This window comes from Barbatula barbatula, assembly GCF_947034865.1.
Source record: "Barbatula barbatula genome assembly, chromosome: 14".
Lineage (NCBI taxonomy): Eukaryota > Metazoa > Chordata > Actinopteri > Cypriniformes > Nemacheilidae > Barbatula > Barbatula barbatula.
This window is the reverse complement of record NC_136777.1, coordinates 22732089-22749410: the sequence shown is the minus strand read 5'-3', so window position 1 is coordinate 22749410 and position 17322 is coordinate 22732089. Positions and strand designations below refer to the sequence as shown.

General features: G+C 40.6%; 1 protein-coding gene across 3 annotated transcripts in view; it reads left to right on the top strand.

The window, feature by feature from the left end:
- abcc2 (ATP binding cassette subfamily C member 2) overlaps nucleotides 1–13425 on the top strand; it is a 28852-nt gene extending 15427 nt beyond the window's left edge. For all 3 annotated transcript variants that reach the window (XM_079473713.1, XM_079473715.1, XM_079473714.1), the window contains 21 exons: nucleotides 1152–1289; nucleotides 2416–2562; nucleotides 2954–3038; nucleotides 3204–3270; nucleotides 4705–4831; nucleotides 4915–5091; nucleotides 5352–5519; nucleotides 5901–6084; nucleotides 6723–6873; nucleotides 7022–7115; nucleotides 7197–7416; nucleotides 7786–7940; nucleotides 8399–8554; nucleotides 8689–8888; nucleotides 8963–9089; nucleotides 9244–9345; nucleotides 9543–9686; nucleotides 9897–10055; nucleotides 10767–10933; nucleotides 11980–12174; nucleotides 12662–13425. In XM_079473713.1, coding sequence (XP_079329839.1) covers nucleotides 1152–1289; nucleotides 2416–2562; nucleotides 2954–3038; nucleotides 3204–3270; nucleotides 4705–4831; nucleotides 4915–5091; nucleotides 5352–5519; nucleotides 5901–6084; nucleotides 6723–6873; nucleotides 7022–7115; nucleotides 7197–7416; nucleotides 7786–7940; nucleotides 8399–8554; nucleotides 8689–8888; nucleotides 8963–9089; nucleotides 9244–9345; nucleotides 9543–9686; nucleotides 9897–10055; nucleotides 10767–10933; nucleotides 11980–12174; nucleotides 12662–12791 — 3093 coding nt within the window. In that variant the 3' untranslated portion in view covers nucleotides 12792–13425. The remainder of the gene's footprint in view (nucleotides 1–1151; nucleotides 1290–2415; nucleotides 2563–2953; nucleotides 3039–3203; nucleotides 3271–4704; nucleotides 4832–4914; nucleotides 5092–5351; nucleotides 5520–5900; nucleotides 6085–6722; nucleotides 6874–7021; nucleotides 7116–7196; nucleotides 7417–7785; nucleotides 7941–8398; nucleotides 8555–8688; nucleotides 8889–8962; nucleotides 9090–9243; nucleotides 9346–9542; nucleotides 9687–9896; nucleotides 10056–10766; nucleotides 10934–11979; nucleotides 12175–12661) is intronic.
- Nucleotides 13426–17322: the final 3897 nt, after the last annotated feature.

Here is a 17322-nt window from a genome sequence, read left to right as displayed (position 1 = left end):
TTAACACAGTACTAAAACTCAACAAGGGGATGCAGGGATGGAGTCGGCAACTTCCACAAAGCGACCTGCCAGGAGAGCACATTGGCTGTCTGATCGAGGTCGTCCGGGATATGAATGGCCCTCAGGGACACCACACACTGCTGACTCCAGAGGAGGCGCCGGGCGAGTTGCAACATCTACCATGAATGAACATCACTTGACGGTTGATGTACGCTAGGGCAGGTATGTTGTCTGCAGCATGTGCTAGCGCCAAATCTGTGGCAGGGGCCTCTACATTGCAAGGCAAGCTGTCAGCAACTCCAGGCAATTGGATTTCCACTGCAGGCGGGGGATGGTCCAGTGCCCCAGCACTGCCTGGCCGTTGCACACCGCACCCCAACCGAGCAGGGAGGCGTCTGCCATTTGCTCTAACGGGACTCGAGCCTGGAGTGGGACATCTCTGTCCGAGGGGTCAGTTGTGGCCTGGGGGATAGAGCGTTGGGCTTGTGACGGTTCAAATCTCAAATCTCGGTTCAAATCTCAGTGCCAGCAGGTCATGACTGAAGTGCCCTTGAGCAAGGCACCTTACCCCTGATTGCTCTGCAGTAATGTGTCACTGTAAAAACTACTTGTAAGTCGCTTTGGATAAAAGCGTCTGCCAAATGAATAAATGTAAATGCCACCGACCACTGACTGTTGCCTGACAAGGGCCAGGCAGCACAGCATTGAGGCATGCTGTATGGTAACAGAGTCTAGTCCCATACCGGGAAAAGAGGTGCTCCGTCAGAGGTGCTCCGTCAGGGGGGACCAGTAGGCCCAATCGGGCGAGGTGCTAGGCACATGGTTCCTGTGCGTAGGCCACAGATCCCAAGATAGGGCCAAGATAGGTCAGTCGTTAAGATAGTTAGCAGGGGGAGTGAGGGGCAGCCTCCGTGACCTTCGTGAAGGCACAGGCAGGAAGGGCCAGACCGAGGGGGAGGAGGGGGAGGCTCTACTACGTAACACGTCGGGCTCGATACTAAGAAACAACTGTATAGTATAACGCAATGTAGGCCGCTTTGTAAGTCTGCCAAATGCGTAAATTACACTCTCCTTTCTGTCCAAGCTTTTACTTGACCTGTTGACATAGAATATGGCATGCTAATGTTTCTATACTCGACTTTATCTGTCAGATCCTAAAGTTTTACGCATGGGAGGCGTCTTTTGAGAATCAGGTCCAGGCAATAAGAGAAAATGAGCTGAAGGTCATGAGGAAGTTTGCCTACCTCTCTTCTGTCTCCACCTTCATATTTACATGCGCTCCAGCTATTGTAAGTAAATTTATGTTTGTAATAACAAAATCCTTTAATCAAATTTACTTTGTAAACTTAATTATTGTTTCAAAGGTCAGTGATGCTGAAGCCTGTATTCATACCATCAATGTGTTGGCATTTTTTTATAAAAAAAACGTAAATAATTCAATTGCTTAAATATTTAAACCCTTTTCTGGGAAACATGAAATTTAGCTCAGAAGCATTCCAGTTAATGTTCTACACTTCAAGTTGAGTTACCTGTAGCTAATTCGATTGAATGAGTATGAAAGACAACTTGATAAAAGGTCCAAGAGCTAAAATGAGCAAAAACCAAGCCAAAGACATACAAAAACCTGATTCACTGAAGCAGGTAGCCTCCATCATCATTAATGGAAGAAGATTGGAAAAACCAGATCTCTTTGAGCGGACCCCCTGTCCAAATTGAGGAGTAGATGGAGAAGGGCTTGGTTAGAGCGGTGACCAAGAATCTGATTGTAACTCAAGTTGAGCTCAAAGATCACCATTTAGACTCAAGCCTTTCCTAAGTGAAGACACCTGAAAACCTGGAATTTATAAAAAAAAGCACTTTAAAGATTCTTAGACTGTCAGAATCCCAGTTTCAAGCATTATGTCTGGAGGAAACCAGGCCCAATACCATCCCAACAGTAAAGTGTGACGATGCCACCTCCCTCAAATTTAATAATACAAAGAGAAAAAGCTTAAAAGTTATTAATTTGTCTTATGCCTTTGTTATAAAAAACATTAACCAATGAATATCTGGAATTGTTACAACACAATTACTTGAAGATGAGATCCAATTTAGTTCAATTCAATTTGATTTTATTTACAATATTTATTGTTGTTGCAAAGCAGCTTCACATAAATTATAATACAAATAATAGATGAATAGACAGTATATTGTATTTAATACATTACATTATTGCAAATGCTTATAGCAAAAAGTTCATCTATTCGTTCTCTTCAGGTAATCCAAACAGCTAAAAATATGTTAAAACATGTCAAATATAAAAAATAACAACACGAAACATAGGGCTAAACAGGTAGATACAGGCTTCATAGAAAGTATTACTAGAAGTTCCTGCTTTGTGTCTCAAATATATTTTCTCTGTCTGACTGCGTGTAGGTCTCTCTGGCGACCTTCGCTGTATTTGTGTCTGTGAGTCCGGACAACATCTTGGATGCAGAGAAAGCTTTTACCTCCATCTCACTTTTTAATATCCTGCGCTTTCCGCTGGTCATGCTTCCACAGCTGATTTCTATCATGGTCCAGGTACTGTAAATACACATTGACGTTCTTCCTTCTCTCTCATAAAACCTGCATTTAATCTTTCCATGATTCATAGTCTAACCTTTCAGCTAACATGAAAGGCGTGAAAAACAACCCTTAAACACAGAACCAATCGTCGATCAATAAAGACGAGCGATTTTAGAGATATCAGTCTTTCCCCACACCAGTAGATAAGGTTTCTGCCTTGGGAGTGGCAAACACAAACGGCAACATGTGTAAGCTTTACTGAACAGACTTTGTTACTCCACACTTCTGTGTTTTGGTTGTCTGAAAATAAAGGTCCTTTTTGTGCTTTCTAGATATTTAAAAGTGGGTAAGATTATTTGTTGAACTGGTATAAAAACAGCCATTTTAACTTGATTTGTGTGTTTAGACCAGTGTATCTAAAAAAAGGCTAGAGAAATTTCTTGGTGGCGACGATCTGGACTCAATGGCTGTTTCACATGACAACACATTCAGTAAGAAAAGAGTGCACTGTTGAGACTTTTCTCTGTTGTAAAGTGCTCAATTGTGTTAATATCATGATTTGTCCTTATGGTATAACATACTGCATGGAACAAACTTAATGTACATGAGCTGTTCAGTGTGAAATCTCAGTCAGTGATTAGATCTTCATGAATAAGGTGCTGCGGTGAATATTTCTGAAGGCACGTTTGCCTGGGAGAGAGGAACAGATCCAGTTCTGAAGAAGTGAGTTTTACTACAGCAACACTTTTGTTTGCTTTTATTTATCATATAATGATTCCTAGTTGCACACATTACTTCCACGTGTAGATGTACCTGTCATCAGGTGTGTGTGTGTGTGTGTGTGTGTGTGTGTGTGCTAGGCAGTGTTGGGCAAGTTACGCTGAAAAAAGTCATTAATTACTAGTTTCTAATTATATATGTATTCAATAGTGTGATCAGATTACTGTACAAATAACTCTCTCAAAAACGTATTTAATCACTCATTACTAATTACTTTCTGTATTCAACATCAATCTTGATTAGTTAAGTGATTCAAGGATAGACATGGAACGGCTATTTGAATTCATTCAAATCAATAATATTAAACTACATCAAGTATTCTTATTAACGGACCAAAGTATATGTGAGGATTATACATTAAAGCAGGGATTTGAAAGTTAGACTTTGAACTTTGATGCCAATTACACTATTGCACACAAGTATATCACACAAAGTATTTAGTTTAATTACATCACAAGTAACGTTAATTAAATTACAGAAAAAACATTTAGTTTTTCAAGGGAAAAAGGATTAAATTATAGCAGTCATCCTCAATAGGCGGACTGCGAGACAAACCCTAATAGACCATTTCAAACTTTTGACTATTTTGGTTGTTTAAATTGAGCATCTTCACAATGGAGAATCACACATCACAAGCGCTCTCAGGAACATTTATGTAAATGATCTTTTGCCATCTCATAATCTAATTGATTATTATAACCAGCATCAAAGATTAATTTCAAGCATTCATTTCACTACGATTTTGGTATTATTCAGTCAATGTTGAAGATATTGTTGTTATATTTTCACAGAATATTCTGCAGGGGTTTTCACAAGCAGGTTCACATTTTGTAATGAACAACATTTTAACTAGAAAATGATTTAAAGATAGAAGTAGTTCTGGTCTGAAAGGGAAAATGTGACAATGGCATGGAAAGGCTAATTTAGTTTGTAACTAAATTAGTTGTTTTCTGTTTATGATTTTAATTGTTTTATAGCATTTTAATTCTTACATTACATTTCCTGTTTGCATGTTGTCAGTAGTTTTTTATTTAAAAATATTAATTATCAGACTTCTATTAAGAAGACATTCCTCTAAAGCCACATATACATAAGCTACATATATCAAAATATCAAATAAATGGCCTGATAAAAGATCATATCTTTTAAACACTATATCCAACGGGGCTAAATTGATTAAATATTTATTTATTTAAAAAAACACATGGTCCGGACCTCAGTTTGGGAGAAAATATAAAGACCCGACCTCTTGGAACATGAATTGAATACTGCTGAGTTATAGTAACGAATGACTTAGTAACTAGTTACACCCAACACTGGTGATAGGCTTTTAACATTATGGTTATTCCTGCATATGACTATATGTCTGTCTTTCAGTGTATCTCTGGACATTAATGAAGGATGTCTGGTGGCCGTGGTCGGGGCCGTTGGGTCGGGCAAGACGTCGCTAATATCAGCTCTGCTGGGAGAGATGAACAAAATCAAGGGTCACATTAATCTCAAAGTAATCCAACAGACCTTGTACTGTTATGCTGTTACTTACAGTACATCAATTTGCTGATGTCTTGTAAACATGTGCTCGCTCAGGGATCTGTAGCGTATGTGCCACAGCAGGCGTGGATACAGAATGCAACTCTAAAAGACAACATTCTGTTTGGATCAGAGCTGGATGACAAACAGTACCATTCCGTGGTGGATGCATGCGCTCTGCGACCAGACCTGGACCTCCTGCCAGGTGGAGATCTGACTGAGATTGGAGAAAAGGTAAAGCATGTTAAATGAATGAACTGTGATGAACAAAATGGCTTCTTGCTAAGCCAATGTGTCACTGAAGACATTTGTAATGAGCGGGAAGAAATCTGACAGCCACATCAAGCAAGTCAGTCCAATGCGTAACCTCTTTATGCCTTGAAAGCGGATGAGGAGGGCATGGGAGCGAACAGAAAACATAACCAGAGAAACAATCTAGAAATAAACCAATGAAAAGAACTGATTGGTTTCTTTTAACACATGCTGTGCCACAGGGTATCAATCTAAGCGGGGGACAGAAACAGAGAGTGAGTCTGGCCAGGGCGGCTTATAGCTGCGCAGATGTCTACCTGCTTGATGACCCGCTGTCTGCTGTAGACTCACATGTGGGAAAACATTTGTTTGAGAGGGTGATTGGACCAAAAGGACTGCTCAAAAAGAAGGTGAGGAAATGAATGACGAGTTGTCCATAGCAACACATTCAATAGCGTTTCCCCCTCACTGTAATGAAAACTGTTATGAAAGTGCTTGATGCCGTTCACTGCGTGTTTAGCACCTCTCTGAAGATAGCTTGGACAAAAAATACTAAGAAGTCCTAACTTGGACTCAGAAACAGAAAATGTTATACTCAATTTTTGGGGTGAAACATTTTTCATATTTTCTGTTAGAAAACCTTTATAAAATAAGTTTTAAGATTTTATTCCATCTCATGGTAGAGACCCCCATAAGACATGATTCAATTCGAGCACTGCATGTGTTGGGCAAACTGCAATACTGTTATGTTACATTTAAGCGCTTTTATCAGTTTTATTTTTTCCTTGTAGACCCGTATCTTGGTAACACATGGAATTAGCTTCTTGCCGTATGTGGATACAATTGTTGTCTTGGTGGATGGGGTTGTTTCTGAAGTGGGATCCTACAACAGTCTTCGAGCCAGCAAAGGGGCTTTTTCTGAATTCCTGGACACATATGCAAGAGAGGAAAGCATCAAAGCTGATGGCTCTAAAGGTTTGTCCTCCAATTTCTTTACATAAGCAAGAGTCATAGTATTTCATGCAAAGATAATCAAGGAAGGCTATCCATTAGTGACCACTTGGTTTAGACCTTCACTCTTCTGCTCCTTTCCAATCAAGTCGGGGTGTTGTTTTTTTCTCTTTGCCATAAGAAACACTCTCGAAAAAAGTATTGTTTTGATCCTATGCGTATATACAGCCAACATTATTATTTTAAACCTACAGTAAGAGCCTCATACCAGGGAGGCACGTTTCCCATAATTATTGTTTGTGTCATTAATAATCATTGACTTTCAGATTTCACACATTTCCTAATGGCTATATGTCATTGATTTTTCATTAGCACTCAAATTGGGGAACATGAAATAATTATTTTGCCTTTAATTTCTATGCCAATGTTTGATATATCAAAAGTGTGTTTAAAATCTTACAGTAATATATTCCACATTTAGGTGAGAATTGTAATTTGTTGTGAAGTGTGTAAACACATTCATTCCAAGACGTTCCTGCTGGGTGGACTGTAATTTGTCCAGCACTTCCTGCTGCAAAAGAGAAATAACCGTGTTGCAATGTTAAAACACCAAACACCGCAGAATGTTTGTCAACTGAATGTATACTGATCGTACGTCACAGCTCAGGACTCCTCAGGCTATGAAGAGTTTGACACAGTTGCTGAGAGTTTGGAGCCACAGGCCGATGGCTCTCCTGAGGACATCATCTCAAGCACGCTGAAAAGAGAAAACAGCTTACGCCACAGCCAGCGCCTCGCTCAACAGAATGGAAGGTACGCTGCACAGATTTCTCACCTGTAAAAAAGACGAGAGAATTGATTACATACGTGCACCACGATTCTGCAGCTGAAATGCATCAAACTCTGAGGAGTGACATTTGTAATGGGTTTATATTTAATAAAAACGTGTTTTTACGATTAGACTAAGGAAAAACAGCTCGCTTACAGGCGGAAAAGACACCAGCGATAAGAAGGGACAGCGACTGATTGAGAAAGAGGCAATGGAGACAGGAAAAGTACGTCAGAACAATCTGTGGCGTATTCTGAACCTCTTCTGTGTGTCTTGTGATCTCAGCTAATCTTTTGTTATGCTTCAGGTGAAGTTCTCAGTTTTTCTTCAGTATCTGAGGGCTATGGGCTGGAGTTATACAATCTGGAGCTTCCTGATCTACTTCGTTCAGAACGTGGCCTTTATCGGTCAAAACCTGTGGCTCAGTGACTGGACCAATGATGCTGTGGAATATCTGAACTCGAGCTACCCGGCTCACGTTAGAGACACTAGAATAGGTGTCTTTGGAGCGCTGGGAATAGTACAAGGTACTTTTAAATCAACCCTGGATCACAAAACCAGTCATAAGTCGCACATGTATCTTTGTAGCAGTAGCCTACAATAAATTGTATGGGTCAAAATGACCAATTTTTATTTTATGCAAAAAATAAGATATTTTGTAAATTTCCTACAGCAAATAGTATACCGTAACCGTTATTATACTCCGATGGACAAGGCTAATATTTTGATTTTTTCGCACCCTCGGTCTTATCTAAAACAATGTACCGTTGTGATGGGTTTTGTGGTCCAGAGTCACAAATGTTTTATCGACATGTCATTTCGGAATATTTGTCCAACAGTGACATTATAAGATAATAGCAGACTATCTGACTGACTGATGGTGTGGCTTTTGTCAGGTTTCCTGGTGTTTTTAGGTACTATACTCCTAGCCAATGGAGCCATTAATGCATCAAGGATTCTACACACACGACTGCTGTCAAACATTCTGAGAGTGCCCATGGTATTCTACGATACCACACCGTCGGGACGCATAGTCAACCGTTTTGCTAAGGTAGGTGTGTTTTTAACACTGTGTTCAAGCTGTCAAAAATCATTTGATCTGTCAGCTTGTATGGTTAACTTAAACTGCATGGACATTTTTACTTTACACTGGAGCAGGTAGCACCAGCAAGATGTAATATTTGTGAATATATATATAAATATATATAAATATATATGTATGTGTGTGTTAAAATGATTGCGAACCCAGATTGACCAACACAGTGTAAACCAAATGCACTGAATGTCAAATCTTCTTGCCACGGTTATGTCATGTTTATATTATATTATAATGTAATGTTAATTTTATGGATGGAGCTGCCTCTGTAATAACATAATTACTACAGTAATGCAAATCCCATTCAGACAGAGTAAAACAGTGAAACCTGCTCAGTAAACTAGTAGTCCACATATAAATGTCACTATGGCTATAGTAACACGTATGCCTGTTTTCACACTACATTATTTTAGGATATATTTACTGTGGATGAGATGATCCCCATGTCCTTCAAATCCTGGATTCTTTGTCTTCTCGGAGTAATAGGAACTTTGTTTGTGATCTGTCTGGCTACTCCACTTTTTACTGCAGTTGTGGTTCCGATGGCTGTCATCTACTACTTTGTACAGGTAATACAGCAGCCAGTTGTGAGGAAAGGAACTGAACAGAATCAGCCCATGAAAAGACCTCCGTTCTACTTGAAGATTTGTAAATCTACGTAGTTCTCTAGTGGTGTTGTTGTGTTTTGTCTCCTGTGTTTCAGAGGTTTTATGTTGCCACATCCAGACAGCTGAGGCGACTGGACTCTGTGTCTCGATCGCCCATATACTCACACTTTGGAGAAACAGTATCAGGCCTCTCTGTCATCAGGGCATATGGACACCAGCTGCGTTTTCTCCAGCAAAATGAGACCACCATTGATGAGAATCTTAAAAGCGTTTATCCTTGGATTGTTTCCAATAGGTGAGATTGTATGAATCACATCAAGGTTTATGTCTGTTTTTGCTTCATACTTGATGTTGTCTGGTGTTTTTTAGGTGGTTGGCCATGCGCTTGGAATCCCTGGGGAATCTGGTGGTATTTTTCTCTGCATTGTTCGCCGTAATCTCCCGTGACTCTCTGGAGAGTGGACTGGTTGGACTGTCCATCTCATATGCCTTAAATGTAAAATAGTTTTTCAGATTTTTCATATTTTTACTGTTACATTGATGTTTTGGGCAGACGCTATACATTTTATCAGTGTGTCAAAGTAAAGAATCTTTCCATTATTCATTTCCAAACATTTGTTCAATAATGTGCATTCCCACATTGTCCCTAGGTGACCCAGACCTTAAACTGGTTAGTGAGAATGACATCAGAACTGGAAACCAATATTGTTGCTGTGGAGAGAGTGAGCGAGTACACAGAGATCAAAAATGAGGTAGACATTTTGCAATCTTCAGGGTTGGTAGACTTGGCTTTGAAATGCTAATAGTAGAACACCCGGATGTTTTGGAAGGGACCTGCGCATTGTCGCACATGCGTCATAATCACGAACACTGAAGTTATATGGGTTTATATTCAGCTAATAATTTTACGGTATCAAATTCACGCAGTACTTAAAAATATTGTCTACAGGCTCAGTGGATCACAGAGAATCGTCCTCCAGATGGCTGGCCAACGGCTGGGAAGATTTCCTTTAAAAACTACAAGGTTCGATACCGGCCTGAACTGGATCTTATTCTCCATGGAATAACATGCAACATTGAAAGCACTGAGAAGGTAAGGAGATGAAACCAAGTGTCCATTTTACAAGTGCTTACATTTTGTTAATGTAAATGACGGCTTAAATGAGGCTAAAAGACTTTTACATGTTTTAAGTTGAGGGTGGATTCAATGAATGTGGAGATTTTGCTAAACTGTGCATTTTATGAAATTTTGAATATTGCCAGATTTATTGTGCACCATCACATGGTTTTTCTTTTTGCCCAGATCGGCATTGTTGGACGAACTGGAGCTGGCAAATCTAGTCTGACCAACTGTTTATTTCGCATTATTGAGGCTGCAGAAGGCCAAATCCTCATTGATGGTATTGATATTTCTACCTTGGGACTCCATGATCTCAGAAGCAGAATAACCATCATTCCCCAGGTGTGTGATTTACAGAAGATAGCATGTACCTGCTGACTGCAATGGTGTATGTTGCAGTCATTGTTCTTTAACAAGGGGTGGAGCTACTCTATTAGTGCTGGGTTGTTGTTGGGTCAAGTTTAAACATTCTCTGTGTTCATTTAACCCAACCAGTGGATTTGTCCATTTTTGACCCAAAGCTGGCTTAGAAATAACCCAAACAAGAGTGTGTGATGACAAACACTGATCGGTCTGTTAAGGGATACAGGAAGTAAAATGCGCAACTGTGGAGTACTTGTAAAAAATGTTTTGATATTTTAAAATATTATTCAAAAATCAGGATGCATACAGGATGAAATGAATGGTTACCTAATAGATGCAGTCAGATGAAGTGGAGTTGGGGATGGGGTGGTTTTTTTTGACCGTGGTATGATAAAAACGCTGAAGAAGGCAACTTAAACAGGACAGTCTTGTAGGTGTTGAATCACCCTGGGGTGACACTCATTGGCTACTCCTGATGACGTCAGCTGAGCAAGCTTTGACGCTTTATGGCTGACTTATTATATTATTTTGAAAATGATAGATATTTGAATATTATAACAATCGTTGGATATTACAGTATTGGTTATTCTTTATTCAGCTCAGTTTCATTTAAGATCAAAGCTCTTTTCTAAAAAAATGTTTAAGTGCAAATTGATGATTGAAAAAGAATAAGCTAAATCTTCATTACAGGACCCAGTGCTTTTCTCTGGAACTCTGCGCATGAATCTGGACCCTTTTGAGAAGTTTAGTGATGAGGATATTTGGAGGGTTTTGGAGTTGGCTCATCTGAACAATTTTGTTACAAGTTTATCGTCAAAACTTCAACATGAGGTTTCAGAGGGAGGAGAGAATTTAAGGTAAACATGAACACAGCTCTGTGTAGGGTTGGACCAGTAAGTTCTTACACTAATACACTAAACTACCAGCTAGTTTTAACCAACTCTGTACTTCGTTCTTAAAGTCCCAGTGAAATAAAAAATTATGATTCCTACTTAGTCACGGAATAGTTTGGTATTTATCTTAAATGCTTATCTGTTTGGGTCATTTTCTTTTCAAAATTCATGTGTACTTATACTCTTACATTAAAATCTGAAAATGCACTTCAGCCCTAGTAACTATCCACTTCAGATGACGTCAGGTAGTCGTCTGTTATCTGCCTTCAAAATCCTTTCAAACGTCAGTCTGTTGCCAGTTTAAAATGCAACGGCTGTTTTTATCTCCAATTTACAACACAAGCCACGCCCACCCTTTTTGTCATTTGAAATTCCCTTAAATTTGGAAATGTCTCAGGATACGGAAGTAAAAAATGATCATGAAGTTCACATGTCATTCATTTCAGTTTATACTTGATTCAAACTTCTATTTATGTTTTAAATAATAATTGTACTGCCTTATCATGAAAATAATCATCGTTTTTTTATAAATCTAAATAACTGAAACCTGTAATAAGGGTTACAAAAAATATTGATAAAACAACAAAACATAATTTCAACATTGATGTTTGATGATTATTTTTGGCTGATTTTATTTTGACATTCTCAACACAGATCCATTCTTGAAAGTTGCTCATGACCCGAGGCTTCCGTAAATATTTATTTCATTCATATTTAAATAGAATTACGCTTCAACTTAGTTTAGGGTGCAATGCAAAAATTCTTACAGCGTGAGCAGCCCATAGTAGTGCTGTAACTTCTCCTGATGCTTAAATATGCACTTGAAATGAAATCCAGAGGCAGAATTCAAATGCAGCGAACCAACCAGAAATGGGTAAAGCCCTAAAACAGGGAGTGCCACATAACAAAAACACATACACTGCATTAAAACTGCATTACTTTTTTTTCTATCAGAATGAAAGATGATTCCGTTTTATCACAACTTTCTATGTCTTGTTCATTTGTAATAGTCTCGGTCAGAGACAACTGCTTTGTTTAGCCCGGGCCCTGCTCCGAAAATCTCGCATACTCATCCTGGATGAAGCCACGGCAGCTGTGGATCTGGAGACGGATGATCTCATCCAGACCACCATCCGCAAAGAGTTTTCCCACTGTACTGTGCTAACTGTTGCTCACCGTCTGAACACCATTCTGGACAGCTCACGGTGAGCATTTATCTTTAGGTGTTGAGACTGTTAACTGCAGTCATGTTTTTAACTATAGTCTTGATGATCCTACAGACCTCAGAAAACCAACCGAATATATAAAGATGAATATTGATTCGTATAAACAGTACCGTCCCAATATACTATGTACACACATACTGTATATACAGTTGATGTATAGATGCACACATATATATTACAATTCAATTTCATTTATATAGCACTTTTAACAATTTTCGTTGTTGCAAAGCAACTTTACATGCAGCTTTTTATAATACTAGGGAAAACATTTGAGACAATATACGGTATTAAGTAACATGGCTCAAACTGCTGATCCATAAGGTTAAATGAGTTGATGTGATTGGTTACAGGGTCATGACATCATTAACCAGGGCAGTTTCAAACTGTCTTTGGTAAACTTCAGTTTTATAGAGAAAATACTCAGCAATTCTCATGCCATTCTAACTATTTGTCCTTGTCTCTTTAGGGTGATGGTCCTGGATTCCGGGAAAATTGTGGAGTTTGATTCACCCAGTGCATTGTTTAACAAACATGGACATTTCTATTCAATGGCTAAAGATGCTGGAATCTCGTCTATAGAGAACACCTCACTGTGAGCACAGCTGCGGTTCTCTGTTATGACTTTTATTTTCTGTATTTGTCTTTTAAAGCTATTTACTAATAACATGTTCAACAATGAGAGTTTTCAGAGCTAATGAGTTTGTTTGACATGGATTGATGTGACAAAGCACACATTTTACATTTCTTGTTTTATCTATATTTTATATAAAGCATAAGTGTCAGAGCATTGAGTGTGTTTTTGATGTCAAACACAAATGTTTTCAGTCTACTACAATACTTTTGGAGGGGAGTGTATGTCTCCCCATATGTGGCTACTCTACATCACATTTGAAGGGCTGAACCCTGTAGCTCTAGCTAAATGGGATTCACCCGTTCAGATGACAATGTGTCATACCATATAATCTGATGCAATTATTGCTGATTTAAAACACGGACCGCTATCAGCATGGAATATGAGAGGACAGACAATGGGCCAGAGGCATCCGGATTCTGTTTCAATACTTCCTTTTGTAAAACAGCCGGAGAATAAATCTAAGACTGTAGTGTAGATCATAGATACTGGGGTAGTGAGACCCCTTCAGGGATCAGGGGGTTTTATTCAGTATGTGTGTAAGTATACATTTCTCAAACATGCATCTATGTGATTCAGATAAAAATGATATACTCACCAAAAAATGTGCACGCTTCTCTTTTAGATGATTTCAGATCCACGCATTGTCAACATATAAAACATATAAAATAACATTACCGCTCGGAGTCAAAATCCTAATGGTGAAAACAGCAAGAATTATTTTTTTCCGATGATAAAAAAATTACACGTTTAAGCCTGATGCCTAAGCAAAACATTGAAGCATCTCTTTTTCTTATCACTGCAGAAAGAGACTAAAAATACTCTGGTAATTTGGGTCTAATAAATAAGACCAATACATCATTCAAAACTGTGAAATGCAAGTCTCACGTTGAATGCGTGTGACTTAAGAGCCCTGGGTACAGCTGTATCTTTCTTTAATAAATGTGATCAAACTAACTCTTCGAAGATAAGAAGTATGCAATACAAAAAACTCAAGATTAATATTATAATAATTTAGAGACTGTGCGTTCAACCAAGTCAAGTCAACTTTATTTATATAGCGCTTTATACAATTTTCATTGCTACAAAGCAGTTGTACATAAAACATATTGACTATAAGCAAAATATTTAAAGTTATTCAAGTAAAAACAAAAAATTTGAAAACACACCCTCATACAAAACACGGACCCACAACTCCACACACAATATACATACCTACTAACACACGCACAGTGGTTATCACAGAGAAGCACAAATTTAAGATAAAGAGAGAAACACAGGGTTCAGCCCTTCAAATGTGATGTACGATCCTTTCCATAAGCTAATATTCCAGCTGTGAAACTGTCGTCGCGCGATCATACCGGGAAATCACTGATAGGCATCGCAAGATTTGCCATAGCGTGGGTTTCCAGCATTCATAAACAATGGGGAGAGAGACAGGAGCAAAGCATGACCTCGCCTCGGTGCTTGACTCAACTACGAGTGATTGAGCGGTGAGCTTTTTTCGGGTGAGTAATTAAAATCTTAAAAAAATATTCTTTAAAAGCGTCACAGGATTAGTATTGCCTGGGGACCTCTAGTCATTTGTAATAATTGCAGAGTTGTCTGTGATCTTAATCCTGTGCGAATCGGCCATGTCTGTAATTTGTAATTATTGTAAGGAAAAATTCCCCCACAAATTACCAAACATTACCATGTTTTGGAAACACAGAGGACCTGTTATAATATTAGTCCTGTGCTGTAAATCCTTTTACAAGGTTTGATCCACCATTTGCGAATATTGGAGGTTGTGTTGAAGTGTTTTGATATTATTTCGGGTGCTGGTTCATAGCCATACCTGCCAACACTGTTGTTTTGGCTGGGAGTCTCCCATTTTGTTATTTGTCATGGAAACTCCTGTAACATTTAAAACCCATTCTGTGATTTTCTGTCCGGCTTGTGATAGCGGGTCTCAAATGCTGACAGGTACAGTCATATATCATTATACACCATACAACTATATAAAAAACTGTCACGGTGTGTGGACAGAACCCAAACGCAGGCAGCTGAGTTAAATAACAAAAACTTTATTTAAACAAAAGACCCTCGATGGGGAGAACATGATCTAAAACAAGACAAAAGTGTAAACTAAAACTTCCCACATGGGGAACAAAACAAACAAAGTCCTTTGAATAATAAATCAACAAAATCCACAAACTTAGAACAGGAACAAACACGATAATCCATAGACAGGAATAATCCAACAAGGTGACGTGAGGAGGTACGATAATGACAAAATGACAATGAACCGACAAGGGACAGAGGGAAACTGGGGCTTGATAAAGGGAAACACTAACAAGGACTGATGACACAGGGAGAGTGGCGGCAGGTGACATGGATGAAACACTAAGGGAAAGCTAACAGGAGGATTGCACGAGGCAGGTGAGGGGACTGAAACACTAAGGGAAAGATGGATCAGGGCTGGAGACAAGACTAACACTAATGGACTGCAAACAGGGAAACAAGGGGGCGGGGCTAAAGGACGTGATACCGGAGAGAGAGCATGGCTTCTCAAACCAAAACAATGCTCTTTCTCCACACAAAACACATGGGACTGACATGATCCTGCCACAAGACTCGAAAACCAAGACAAGGAGAGGCAGGATCATGACAGAGCGCCCGCCTTAAAGAACTCCTCCAGGAGTTCTTCAAGATCACACTAAACATGACAAGACTGACAGACAGGAGGACAGACACCATAAACACAGAACAGAACACACTAGGGGCAGGGCTGACATGACTAGAAAGGGATTGGACAATAAAATAAATATCAATGGGAAGGAGGGAGGCGGAATTGGTGGGAAAAACTTGGGAACATTACTGGGTGGAGACTTAGGAGGGACAGGACCCTGCTTCCTAGAGCTGGGCGGAGGGGTGGGGTAGGAAGGTCTGGGCATGGAAGGGATACCTCTCTTGGAGTGGGAGGAACTAGAAGGGGTAGGGCATGACAGGACGGCCGTAGTAGGGAACGGCTGGGGCAAGGCTGACTGGTTTGTAGGTTGGAGGGCCGGCTGGGCAGGACTTGACGCCGGCTGGAAGGCCGGCAGGGCAGGACTTGACGCTGGACTGGGTGCAGGTGGGACCGACGGGACCACCGGACTTGACGGGACCACCGGACTTGACGGGACCACCGGACTTGACGGGACCACCGGACTTGACGCCTGGGCAGGGCTGGATACCGGGTGCTGGGCAGGGCAGGATGGTGCAGCTCTCCTCTGCTTCTTCCTCTTTGACCGGCTCACAGGACGTGTGGCCGGCTGCAGAGTAGCGGTGGGGGACCCCACTATCTCTGTGCTGGATGAGTCGGACGGGGAGTCCCACGACTCCCGCCGTCCACGCCTACCACGGAGGCTAGCTGGTGGTGGAGCAGAGTGTGTGGTGACGCCCAAAACCCCAATCCTCAGGGAACGACTCTCTGGGATCGAAGGCAGGAGAGAGCGTGCAGCCGAGGGGCAGCTGGAGGCAAGACTGCTGACCAGTTGCTGAAAGGACCCCCGGATCAGCCTCTCCCGTTCCTCCAACGGTGGAGGCTTAACGAGGCCCGCCAGGAAGTAGGCATTCATGAGCGTCTCTGGCATGAAACCCCGTCTTGCCACAGACGCTTGAGCATACTCACTAAGGGATCTATCTCCCTGAGGCTGGAAAGGACCATCGCCCCGCTGAATTAAGTCAGCAGTCGACTGCCACCAATGCTGGTGGTCCTGGCTGGCAGAGGACTGCTCACGGTCCCTGGCTGCCTGCTGGGTTCTCTGTGGTCGGTTCATTCTGTCACGGTGTGTGGACAGAACCCAAACGCAGGCAGCTGAGTTAAATAACAAAAACTTTATTTAAACAAAAGACCCTCGATGGGGAGAACATGATCTAAAACAAGACAAAAGTGTAAACTAAAACTTCCCACATGGGGAACAAAACAAACAAAGTCCTTTGAATAATAAATCAACAAAATCCACAAACTTAGAACAGGAACAAACACGATAATCCATAGACAGGAATAATCCAACAAGGTGACGTGAGGAGGTACGATAATGACAAAATGACAATGAACCGACAAGGGACAGAGGGAAAACTGGGGCTTGATAAAGGGAAACACTAACAAGGACTGATGACACAGGGAGAGTGGCGGCAGGTGACATGGATGAAACACTAAGGGAAAGCTAACAGGAGGATTGCACGAGGCAGGTGAGGGGACTGAAACACTAAGGGAAAGATGGATCAGGGCTGGAGACAAGACTAACACTAATGGACTGCAAACAGGGAAACAAGGGGGCGGGGCTAAAGGACGTGACACCGGAGAGAGAGCATGGCTTCTCAAACCAAAACAATGCTCTTTCTCCACACAAAACACATGGGACTGACATGATCCTGCCACAAGACTCGAAAACCAAGACAAGGAGAGGCAGGATCATGACAAAAAACGATATGCATAGCCTTTCCATCATATCCGGGAAATAAGTCCG